The sequence below is a fragment of the Muscardinus avellanarius genome (genome assembly GCF_963383645.1).
Source record: "Muscardinus avellanarius genome assembly, chromosome: 11".
Taxonomy (NCBI): Eukaryota; Metazoa; Chordata; class Mammalia; order Rodentia; family Gliridae; genus Muscardinus; species Muscardinus avellanarius.
The window spans coordinates 22,380,137-22,393,090 of NC_137797.1; the positions used below are offsets into that span (position 1 = coordinate 22,380,137).

The following is a 12,954-nucleotide window of genomic DNA, read 5'->3' on the forward strand; positions in this document are numbered from 1 at the left end:
GGAGTAGAGCTCAGAGCTGGAATGCCTTTGGGTTCAACTGCCATTACCAAAATAAGTTTTAAAAAAAAAACCAAAATAAAAATAAAAATAAAAGGGTATTGTGATTGTTTTTAGTTTTAACCCATAATTTGCTAAAATAAAATATAGATGTTATTAACATACCACCCCCTATTTATTATGTCAAAATGTGGGAAGCTAGCTAGGCGTGATGACGCATGCTTATAATCCCAGTACTTGGGAGGGATTGAGGCCAGCCTCAGCAGTTTAGTGAGGCTCTCAGTAACTTAATAAGACCCTGTTTCCAAATAAAACATAAAATAGGTTTGGGAGTGTAGCCCAGAGGTAGAAAACCCCTGGATTCCATCCCCAGTACCACCAAAAGAGAGAGAGAGAGAGAGAGAGAGAGAGAGAGAGAGAGAGAGAGAGAGAGAGAGAGAGAGAGAGAGGCTGGCAGCTTCCTCATTATCACTCTTTGTCATGTATTACCTGTGTGAAACCTCACCTTCATTCACCTTTTTTTTAAGCCACTAAACTATTCTTTGGCTGAGTTTGCTGGCTTCTGGGCTTTCCTAAAGAAAAGACTTATCTCTGTGAGGTCACCAGGTCTTTCCATTCTGGTCCTCTGGGTAGATTCAGTTACCAATGGGTTAGATTCCCATCTGGATTTACCAGGGCAGCAGAATAAATTAAAGGGCCTCAGGAAAGTGAGTCCAGCCCTCCTTCTTTACCTCCTTTTCCCGGATATGGTGTCACAGCCCTTCTGCCCACCTCTGACTTAGGCTGAGGCTATGGAGGCCCATCCCACAATCTGTCAATCCTGTCATTTGGAGACTGTGTTACACACCCTTTTGCTTTTGGCCCAAAACTTCCCTAGCAGCACAGGAGACAGCTGAACTTGAGTCGGTGCCCCCCGGGATGACTCTCAATTAATGGGAACCAGAGGCTGGTTAGTAAACACTCCAGTCTCAGATCTCTCTACTGACAATTCTCTAAGCCGCTTCCGAGGCCTCGAGTCCCCTTGCTCACCGCAGCCATCAGGGTAACTCCCCTCCCTGGTTTTCCTTCCTTCCCAGTCTCAACCCCCCATTCCCTTGCATTTGCCCCGCCATCACCTCTCACACAAGCTACCTGCCTCCAAGCCTTCCTTCAGGCTCTGCTCATTGTGATAATTTATATGGCCGAAGATCTTCCCCTTTTCCTTAAGCAAGGTCTTTGAAGAGTGAAAAGTCCCAGCCATTTCTGAAAGAAGCTGAAAGTTACCATCAAAAATCCTCAGTAGCCGGGCATGGTGGTGCACGCTTGTAATCCCCGCACTTGGGAGGTGGAGACAGGAGGCTCACGCAGGTTCAAAGCCAGCCTCACTGGCTTGCTTAAGAGACCCTGTTTCCAAATGAAATATAAAATAGGTCTGGGAGTGTAGCCCGGAGATAGAAGGGTTTCCAGGAACCCCAGTACCACCAAAAAATCTCCAGCACCCTTTAGTAGGTACTCACCACTCACCAGTGTTTGTTTTCCATGCAGGTCACCTTCCCAAAGTCTTCAAGTTGGGATTGAACTACAGTCTATCATAACCTGCAGTGAGGGGAATCATGCCCAGAGCCACCATAAAAGGCTTCCTCAAGTGATAAACTAAATGAGTGCCCCTGCGTCACGGCTCCCTGACACAGGCCACCATAGCATTTTGTGGATCCCAATGTTAAAACTAGCTGGGGTGCTAGAATTCCCAGCCTAAAAATCTCCTTCTACTAGTTAAACTTGAGTGAGTTTTTCAAGGCACATAGTCATTTCATGGAGCCACAGCCAGTTCTTTAGACTTCCTGCTGCCCTAAATCAAAATGGGCAGGAAAGATCCTTCTGGGCCATTACACTTGCTATCCCCTCCTCCTGGCGTGTTCTTCTTGGCTTCTAGGCTTTTGGTCTCAGTTCCACTGCCATATGCTTACGGCGAGTCCTCTCGCTACTCGGGCTTTTCCTTGTCTTTATTCCAGTGTTCAGCTTACTATCAATGCTTTGAATGAAAGAAATAATAGCTATCCCATATGCTTCACCATAAACCTTACTGTAATAGCATGGTCTCTGCTTTTGATTACATGGACGATTGGCAAAGAGTCCTGATTTCTAGTCAGTTGAACCTGTAGATTAACTCTTCCGAATCTTTGACATGGCTAAAGATCCAGGAGTAATGAGGGAGGCTCTGGGAGCTACTCGTTCCTGGGCCACAGTCTTTTCCCTGATGTGCTTCACCCTAAACTCAGAAAAGGATAAAAAAAAAAAAAAAGCCGGGCGTGGTGGCGCACACTTGTAATCCTCACGCTTGGGAGGCTGAGATAGGAGGATCTCACGGGTTCGAAGCCATCCTTAGCTACTTAGTGAGGCTCTCAGCAACTTAGTGAGACCCTGTTTCCAAATAAAATATAAAAAAGGTCTGGGAGTATAACCCGGAGGTAGAAAGCCTCTGGGTTCCACCCCCAGTACCACCAAAAAAAAAAAGAAAAAAAAAAAAAAAGAAAAGAAAAGGATAAAAAAAAAAGGCTTAAAAAAACAAGATGGAGCAGAGGAAGGAAGAAATCATTTTCTTCTTCCCTTCTAGCCTACCTGTAGCCCAGGTATGTTGAAAGGAGTGTATTTGGAAAGAAAGCTGAGGCCTGGCTCTACTGCTTAGTAAGAGAAAGTAAAGGAGTCACACATGGTTCAGATTTGCTTAGCAGAAGAGGGGAGCAGATACAGATGTGAGGACACTGCTCGAGCCAGGAATAACAGCCATGCCCTCAGCTCCTGCACCTTGTGCTGTGCATTCCCAGGAACTAGCTAAGAATGTGGTCCAGCTAAGGAGAGATGAGGGAGTCTCCACACAGAGGCAGGACTCGGTGGACCTTTAGCAGTCATCGCAGGTGCTTCTAAGCAGACAGCTCCTTCGCAGCCTTCTTATTCATAGACATCATTTTCGCCTCATGGCTGCTAAGGTCAACCTGCGGTCTGCTGTGCTCGCCTAAAGCTGGTTTTTTTGTAAGAGAAGACCTGCCATTCCATCCCTGGGAACTAGCTGGAGCCAAAAATTTTGGTTTAGCAACATTCAGATTGGGGGATTTCAACATGGGTTTGTAAAATTTAAGAACAGGAAATGGTAGTTTTATTCAAAAAAATAATAATCTTAAATGGACTTTTTCCTGATCTATGATATGTACCCATAGTCCTAATTATTCTATGAGTTATGATTGGTAGAGCAAAACAAACAAAGAGAAACAATAAAGATTCTATACACTGATTTTTCTAAGGAGTCATAGAAGGGCAATACAAGCAAATGGTTAAGGGTTGGGTTAAGGGTTGGCCCTTAAGCAATACAGAGGCAGAGCCTTCCTCAGCCCCTGGCTGATAGCATCTATCAGATTAAGAAAAGCCACTGGACGAAATTAGCATGAGAACTGTCCTTTCATAAGTAATTAGTGCCATCTTTGGTCTGTTACTGATCAACATTTCTCTTTTTTTCCCCCTTCCCTTCTATATTTTATCACTAGGATATTGTTTATCAAGTGCATATAAAGATTAATAAAACATGGTGAGTGCCCTCAAATGCCCTTACACCGTATGGAGGCAGATTGACGTGTTAAATAAGTAAAGCAAATAATGACCCCTCCTTAGAAATGACCCGATAACCCATTACACAGGAAAATGATAAAGACTAGTAGGTAATAGTGTAAGCTTGAATTCATACCCCTAGGGGTGTCTGAAACCAAAAAAAAAAAAAAAAAAAAAGATCATGCCTTAACACCTTGAACTTTGTAGAATTCCAAGGGTTTGTGTTTTCACTATTACAGTTTATCATGGTCTCTATAGTAATGGCCAAAGAAAGCATCCTACCTCCCAGTATGGTTGTCAAACAGAAAGGAACCATTTTAGAGTAGCAAGAAGGCTTCCTGTCCCAACCAGAATATTGCCCCCTTTTGATTCTATCTCTGAGATACAGCCCCAGCCCTATTTTTATTTTTTACTTTGAGACAGGGTCTTACTAAGTTGCTGAGCGTCTTGCTACACTGCTGAACCTGGTCTCAAGCCTGTGATCCTCCTATCTCAGGCTCCCAAGTACAGGGATTACAGGCATGCGCCACCACACCCGGATTACAACTCTTTATAATGTGATGTTTTTCATAAATGCATAAAGTGCAGCAATATATCATTTTATGGTATCATCTAGTTACAGATCTACTGAAAACAGGAACAATTTGTCCTCAATCCAGTTTAAGTGACTAATCGTGACACTCTGCCACAGATCCCCCAGCACTGGAGGAAAGGAAACCTATTTCAGAGCTATAACCTAAGTTGCCTCAGCCTTTCATAGGTATAATATTAAACCATAAGAATCATGATTTCATCCTTTAGTACCTGCTGTAATAATATTAGAATTAGCCCTAGGAATTAGCTTCTACTCCCAGCTCTGATAATTATCTAGCCTCGTAGCCTTGGGCAAGTCCTGAAGCTCCCTGAGTTCTAGAGTACTCACCTATATTTTTTTAAAAAATCATTCATTTCAGTGAATCCAAGGTCTAATCTGCCTCTTAGTAGAGTGGCTAACATTTACCGAGTAGTTAGAAGGCAGAAAAACATTTTCTTGACTCTGTTGGGCTCCTTTATCTAGGTTCCGTTCTCCTGTATTTCCAAATAGTAGCTTGTTTTTATTGATATTCAAATTGGCAGCTTACCAAATAAATTTTCCGAAAGGGAAAATTCATCCATGACTGGCAAATGGGAGTGCTCGATGAGATTCATTCTGGATCCCATCCAAAGTTTTCAATTTGATAATGCTCTTTCACTCTGGTGGTCTTCAAATAAAAACCCTGCAAGACAAATAAATAGAGATTTCACAGTTGAAAGGTGGGCTTGGGAATCAGTTCCCAGAGACAGGGGAAAAGAAAGCTATCAAATTTACCAAAGTACAAACGGCTTCTTTGCCGACATTTTGCTACAGTCTTTCTGTGTGTCTTTTCTTAATATTTGTCATGTTTAAGCCGGGCGTGGTGGCGCACGCTTGTAATCCCCGCGCTTGGGAGGCTGAGACAGGAGGATCGCACAGGTTCGAAGCCAGCCTCAGCTACTTAGTGAGGCTCTCAGCAACTTAGTGAGACCCTGTTTCCAAGAAAAACAGAAAATAGGTCTGGGAATATAGCCCGGAGGTAGAAAGCCTCTGGGTTCCACCCCCAGTACCACCAAAAAAAAAATAAATTGTCATGTTTATTCCTTATTTGGACTTAATATTGTCCAAGCTGTATGCTTTTAGAAGAGATATTCACTAATTTATCTGAGGAAGCATCGTATGTTTTCATTTAAATGTCAAGAGTTTGGAGATTTGGAAAAGAGATGATGACATTTCTTTTCATGTAGAAAGAAAGACAGAGCAAATAAATATAAAGGCTTTGATTAAAAATGGGATGAATCCATGATTTATTATCTTAAACTTCCTTCAAAAGTTGAATAGGTTTATGTAAACACACAATTATCAAATTAACAGAGGAGACTTCCTGTCGGAATTGTCTTGACTATTTGTGCATTATGTCAGCAGATCTAAAATTCAGAAAATGTTACCCCAGGATCTTCTTTTAGAAAAATTTTTTAAACTTTTTTTTTTACTCTCATACCTACCTTGGCTGTACTTTTTTTTTTTTTTTTTTTTTTTTTTTTTTTGGTGGTACTGGGGGTGGAACCCAGAGGCTTTCTACCTTCGGGCTATACTCTCAGACCCATTTTGGAAACAGGGTCTCACTAAGTTGCTGAGAGCCTCACTAAGTAGCTGAGGCTGGCTTCGAACCTGCGCAATCCTCCTGTCTCAGCCTCCCAAGCGCGGGGATTACAAGCGTGTGCCACCACGCCCGGTGGCTGTACTTTAGTCTAGGGTAAAAAGAAGTTAGGGCAAGAAGAAGGAAAAAGAGAAGGAGAAAAAGGAAGGAGGAGGAGGAGGAGGAGGAGGAGGAGGAAGAGGAGGAGGAGGAGGACGATGACGACGACGACAACGATCAATCTCACCAAAATGTCTGAAGTTTCATCCTGTAGAAATTTTCAGAATAAATGCAAGAGAAACTATGTTCACTATATCTCTAGGTCTTCCTTCCTTTCTTCTTTTCTTCCTTCCTTCCTTCCTTCCTTCCTTCCTTTCAAGATGTTTTCTACCTCCCTAAGAAGTAATGGGAAAGGTTGAATAATGAAAAGGTATGCTATAAGAACCTCCTATCCTAGGCTGTTTTCTGAAGATGATTTTCCAGTTATTTTTATCCTATCTCTTCCATGAAACCATTTTGTTTGCAAATAAATATTTATATTTGCTATCCAGGAAGAGCCTATCAAGGTTTCCTTGGACAGATAATTATTTCATTAGATTCCTCACTATTTGATTTCTAGTTCTTTGTCACTCATCAAATGTCCTAATAAGCAGAAGTAAGTGCTCCAGTAGAGAGGTATGGTGTAGAACAAAAGGGAATTAATAGGAAGGTAGCTGAAAGAGGACATGTTTCAAGGACATTTTTTTTTTTGTACTGGGGATGGAACCCAGGGGCATTCTACCTCTGAGATACATCCCCAGACCTATTTTTTAATTCTTTATTTTGAAACAGGGTCTCACTGAGTTGCAAAGGGCCTCAGTAAAGTAGTAGCTAAGGCTGTCCTCGAACCTTGATCCTCCCGTCTCAGCCTCCCAAATGCTGGGATTACAAGCATGTGCCACCACACCTGGCTCAAGGGCAGTTTTTTTTTTTTTTTTTTTTTTTTTTTTGTGGTACTGGGGTTTCTGGAAGCCCTTCTACCTCTCGGCTACACTCCCAGACCTATTTTTACATTTTTATTTGGAAACAGGGTCTCCTAAGCCAACGCGAGTGGCTGGCTTCGAAACTGCGCGATCCTCCTGTCTCTGCCTCCCAAGCGCGGGGATTACAAGCGTGCGCCACCACGCCCGGCTCAAGGGCAGTTTTTAAAGATGGGATACACTAGAGACATTTGAATTGATGAGAAAACTCCAGGGAGGGAGGGAAGAAGCAAGAATGAAAAGAGCCTCCGGGGAAACTCTGGGAAAAAGACACAAACTGTATCCACTGTAGGGTAGCAGCCTTACCAACTCTTTCAAACTCTACCATTAAACTCTATTACCCAGCAAGACAGTGGCTTATTGGGAGAAAATCCACTCTAAAGTCCTAAGATGCTAGGAACCATACCCTGTACCCTAAAGTCAAACTTCAACCATGAGAGAAACGCATAATCCTTGGTGAAGCTAGAATTGACCTAGGAGGCTTTCCTGCCACCCACAAGTGGGAAGGGGAGACCTATAAATAAAGATGAAGGCTGGAAACACTGAAATCTAAGGAAGAGTCTGGAACAGAACACAGTAAGCAGGAGAGAGCGAGCTCATCTCAACTCTTCCTCACTCTCAAATGACTCTGCTGCCTATCATTGCTGTACTTTGAACCCAAGAGGGCCCGGGCCTTTCTGGGATAATTGTGAAACTGCCGCAGCACCATGACCCATGTAGAAACATCCAGTAGAGTGACACAGCTCCCGGTGAGGAAAGCTCCACCCCCTCCCCAGGACACAAAGTTAGCAGAAGGAAAAGCCAGAGTGGACTTGACTAGCAAAGGGAAGAGACCACGGGCCCTGCTGCAGGCCCTGAGGAATGAAGGGGGAAGAGCTGAGCTGTTGCTAATCTCTCTCGGGATCTCATTCATACTCACAAGGTAACTTAGGACTTGAGAAATTCAGGTTTCAATACATGAGTATCAATTGTAGAAGTACACATGTGATATGTGTACACGAATATACATAAATCACATATGCTAAACATATTTATGTATCTTATGTAATAAACGAGTTAAAAGCCTTTCCCCAAATTCAGGCAACTAGAGTCATGAATAGAATTTCTCCTATCTATAGAAAAGAGAATTCCACAACATAAAGGAAATTCCACAGTGTAATTTTTCCTAATATGCTTAAAATCCCATTTCACTGGTGTTTGTTTGTTTGTTTGTTTGTTTGTTTGTTTGTTTGTTTTTGTGGTACTGAGGATTGAACCCAGGGGCATTCTTCCCTCAACCCTTTTTATTTTTTGATTTTGAAACAGTATCTTGCTAAGTTGCTGAGGTTAGCCTCAAACTTTCTATCTCAGCCTTCCAAGTACTGGGATTACAGGCACGTACCACCCTACCTAGCTTGGTCTTTAAATTTTAAATAGATTACAGCTCTCTAACTGATTTCAAACTTCCCTCTGTGCTTTCCTTTCTTTAAATCGATAGGTTTGCCTCTCCCCACCACCATCATCCCTTCCTTTCTTTCTTTCTTTCTTTCTTTCTTTCTTTCTTTCTTTCTTTCTTTCTTTCTTTATTTGCAGTACTGGAGATGAAACCCAGGGGCATTCTACCTCTGAGATACACCTCCAGTCTTATTTTATTTTTTATTTTTTGCAAGTCTAGGGGTGGAACCCAGGGGCATTCAACTGCCAAGCTACACCCCCTGTCCTATATTTTATTCTTTATTTTTTTAAACAGGGTCTCACTAAGTTGCAGAGGGCCTCACCCCGATCCTCCAGTCTCAGCATCCCAAATGCTGGGACTACAAGGGTGTGCAACTACGCCCGGCTCCACTATCCTTTTTATTTTATTATTATTTTTGTGTGTGTGTGTGGTACTGGGGATGGAACCCTTCTACCTCCAGGCTATACTCCCAGACCTATTTTACATTTTTAAATTTGGAAACAGGGTCTCTTAAACCAGCAAGGCTGGCTTCGAACCTGCGCGATCCTCCTGTCTCTGTCTCCCAAGGGCAGAGATTACAAGCATGCGCCACCACGCCCGGCTCCACTATCCCTTTTTTTAAGAGCCGAGGTCTCACTGTGCTTCCCAGGCTAGTTCCTAACCCTCGGACTCAAGTGGTCTTCCTATCTCAGCCTTCTGAGTAACTGAATCTACAGGCATGGACGACTGTGCCCGGCATCTATCATTTTTAACCTTGAGCTGTATTCATAAAGCTTCCTCATAATTCCATAGCATATTACAACTCTCTAATACTTTCTAGGTTACTTGCTTTATTATGGATTTCTGTCATATATTTTCCCCTCTATATGTTCATATAAACCTGGGACCTTAAACTCAAGAGCCTAGTACACAATAGTCCCTGAGGAAAGACTGACTTGTTTAAATTATCTGTATTGCTTTTCTTGCTTAGTTCTGCCAAATCTGTGACATTTGGCATGCTCTCCCTAAAGAAAAATGGCCTAAGGATTTTATTCTATTGGCACACATTTTAGAGCATAATTTGTCACTTGCACAACCAAGTAAAAGCCCAATTTTCCTAATTCTGCACAATTTGGCTTATTATCCATGGCTACAGAGCCAACATATTGATGCCTGAGTTCTCTAGACTCAAAGAGTTAGCAGGGTGCACTCAAACCAAGTTATCTTGGTTTACAATTTCTGAAAGGACTTCAAAAAAGGAAACTCTCTGCTTTTTGAAATGACACAAGTACATCATGCTTTTGTTTGTTTTGTGTTGCTATAACAAAATACCTGAGGCTGAATAATGGATAAAGTAAACAGGTTTATTTGGTTCTGGTGGCTAGAGCATGACACAGGCATCCTGACATAGGACCCCCTGGGTACATCAAAAAGTGGGAAAATAGAAAGGGCAAGTGCCACATGCAGAAGGGATAAAATGCATGGACTGGCCTCACTTTATAACAACCCACACTGGGAGAACCAATCCACCTTGTTGTGCAGCATTAATCCCTATGAGGGTGGTGCCTTATTATGGTTTGGATATAGAATATCTCCCTAAAAAGCTCATGTGTTGGCAATGCAGTAATGCTCAGAGGTAAAATCACTAATTTTTGAGGAGGCGTGGTGGCATATGCTTGTAATCCCAGAACTTGGGAGGCTGGACAGGAGGATCACAGGTTCAAGGCCAGCCCCAGCAACTTAGTGAGGCCCTCCGCAACTTAGTGAGACTCTATTTCAAAATAAAGAATAAAATAGGGCTGAGGATATAGCTTGGAGGTAGAATGTCCCTGAGTTCCATCTTCAGTACCACAAAAAGAAAAATCATAAGGGCTCTAACAATGGATTAATAATTTGAATGGGTTTACTGGGTGGTAGTCGTAGCAGGTGGGTATGGCTAGAGGAGTCAGGTCTCTGGAGGCCTGGGCTTGGGGGACTATATCTGTCCTTATCCTTCTCTTTCTCTCCTTGCTTCCCAGTTGCCATGAGCTGAGCATCTTTTCTGCTCCATTACCCTTATCATGGACTGAGCCTCTGAACCCATAAGCCACAATAAATCTTTCCTCTTCTAAGTTGTTGCTGTTGGGTATTTTAGTCACAGCAACAAAAAGCTAACTAATACATGCCCCATGACTTAATTACCTCCTACTAGATTCCAATTCTTAAACGTCCCACCACCTTTCAACATTGACACACCGGGAACCAAGCTTCTAGGACATGAGCTCTTGGGGGACACACTCAAGCCATATCCAAACCCATAGCACATGGCAAACATTTCAAACAGCTCACTGAAAATTGAATCTTCCCATCTCGCTCACTTGTTGCCACCAAAACACAAGGACAACAGCCAATGTCTTTTATTATTTTATTTTTGTACTTTTATTTGTGCATTATAGTCTCACACTGTGATGTAGTTCAGAGTGATGGTGATATACATGCCCACAGCACTTGGTGGGCTTTCCCCTAGCTCCCTCCCCCACCCCCTTTTCCTCTTTCCCATACGGGATATTGAGATTGACATTGGTGTTCTTACACGTGGAAATAATGTCGATGGAAATGATCCCTTCATTGATTCCCTCTCCCACCCTTCCTCTAGACCACCTCCCTGGCCCCACTTGAGTTCCTGCCCCATTATCTGAAGTGTCTCTGGTATCTCAGTTACTCCCCAGCTTCCTCATATGAGAGAAAACATACGACCTTTCATGTTTGGTGACTGACTAATCTCATTTAACATAATGTTCTCCAGGTCCATCCATTTTCCTGCAAATAAAATTAGTTTCTTCTTTTTCGTTGCTGAATAGAATTCCTTTGTGTGCGCATCATATAATTTTGTAATCTATTCATCAGTGGATGAACACCTAGGTTATTTCCATAATTTGGTCATTATGAATTTTGATATTTTAAATGTGGATGTGCATATGTTACTATAATATTCTGATTTTGGCACCTTTGGGAAGATACCCAGAGGTACCAGTATAGCTGGATCATATTGTGGATCCATTCCCGATTTTCTGAGGCATCTCCACGCTGATCTCCATAGCAGCTACACTAATCACACCAACAGTGAAGAAGAGTTCGTATTTCCCGCATCTTCACCAGTATTTATTGTTGTTTGATTTCTTGATGACTGCCATTCTGATCGGGGTTAGATGGAATCTCAGTGTAGTTCTGATTTGCACCTCTCTGATTGCTCATGATATAACAGTTTCTTGTGTGTCCTTCTAGATACCAGGCCCACTTTTTCATAGAGTGGACTTTAAAACACTGTATCTAGAAAGCAAGTTTGACAACTTGCAGGTCAAAGCTGTCCTGCTGCCTATTTTTGTATAGCCTGTAAGTTTAGAATAATTTTATGTTTTCAAACCATTGAAAAAACAAAGGAAGAATATTTCCTGACATTCAAAAATTATACAAAAAAATAGTGTCCACAAATAAAGTTTTCTTAACACAACTACATTCTTCGTTTGTTTGCTGTTTTGTGCTTTATGGAATGGCCGTGACGATGGCTGTGTTTCTCTCCTTACAGTGGCAGAGCTGAATAGCTGTAACACAAGATTGTGGCTGTAAAACCCACAATATTTTACCATTCAGCCCTTTGCAGAAAAGGTATGCAGATCCCTACCTTAAACAAATGGCAGAAGGGATTTAAAAGAGTCAAAGTAATAACATAGGTAAACTATGAATAAATGTAATAATTACCTCTGAGATATATATCCACTTAATTATATACATATCACAATAGTAGGCTGTCTTTATCTCTGACCTGGCTTTTTCCTGGGATTAGCAACTTTAGGCTATTTGTTAAGGGTTTCCTTATGCATTCGCTCCTTATTTAGGTCTATTTATGTGTCCTCCTTTCTCTGCTACTCTTTTTGTGTAGGGGGGAGCTATTATAGGAAAAATAACTGCTAGGATATCCCAGACCTTAACCCTTGAGTCTTCTTTTTCCCCCTTCAAATCCTTCCTTGGCCAAGCAGGGCAGAGCATGCCTGTAATCCCAGCTACTTCCAGTTGTTAGAGAAACTGAGGGAGGAGGCTAGCAAGTTCAAGGCCAATCTAAATAATTTTTCAAGATCCTGTCTCAAAATAAAAATTAAAAAGGGCTGGGAATGAAGCTCAGTGGTGAGGCATTCCTGGGTTCAATACCCAGTACCAAAAGGAAATCCTTTCCATAAATGAAGTCATTTTTTAGGCTGGGATAAATCACGGTTATCCTCTACACTAGTGATCTTTAAATAGTTTTGTTCGATTATTCTCTAGAAGTAGTTTGAAAAATAATATGCTCCTTCAACATTTTGGGTTAACACCCTCCAAATTTTTCACTAAAATCTAAGATAGTTGCAATAATAATAGTTGACATATTGCAGAAATTAACATCTTTCTATATTGCTGCATTACTCTCAGCTTTATTCAGTTAAATTGAAATATCTTGGCAACTTAATATCCTTCCTCATCCTTTTAAGAAATACATGAAGACATTTTCTTAGCAGCTGGAAACATTTAAGATCCTTCCTGTTCTTCCTGGAGTCCACGTTTCACACCACTCCACTGCGGGATTTCGCCCTAATAAAGCATATTTCCATGTTTGAGAGTTCCATGTTATTGATCCTATCATCATTTCCTGCCACTATAATACATATGTCAATTTAATCATTTTTCATCTCAAATGACATTAAGATTTTAAACATTTTTTTTCTGGATTGAGTTTATTACT

At 41.7% G+C, this 12,954-nt stretch overlaps 1 protein-coding gene across 3 annotated transcripts in view; it reads right to left on the minus strand.

The window, feature by feature from the left end:
* The window catches only part of NR1H4 (nuclear receptor subfamily 1 group H member 4), a gene marked incomplete at both ends in the record, with an annotated part of 68,488 nt that extends 63,700 nt beyond the window's left edge, over window positions 1-4,788 (minus strand). For 2 of the 3 annotated variants that reach the window (XM_080706138.1, XM_080706137.1), the window contains one exon: window positions 4,698-4,776. In XM_080706138.1, coding sequence (XP_080562264.1) covers window positions 4,698-4,776 — 79 coding nt within the window. Of the gene's footprint in view, window positions 1-4,697 lie in introns of all 3 variants that reach the window. The other variant, XM_080706139.1, reaches the window with a different exon arrangement.
* Window positions 4,789-12,954: the final 8,166 nt, after the last annotated feature.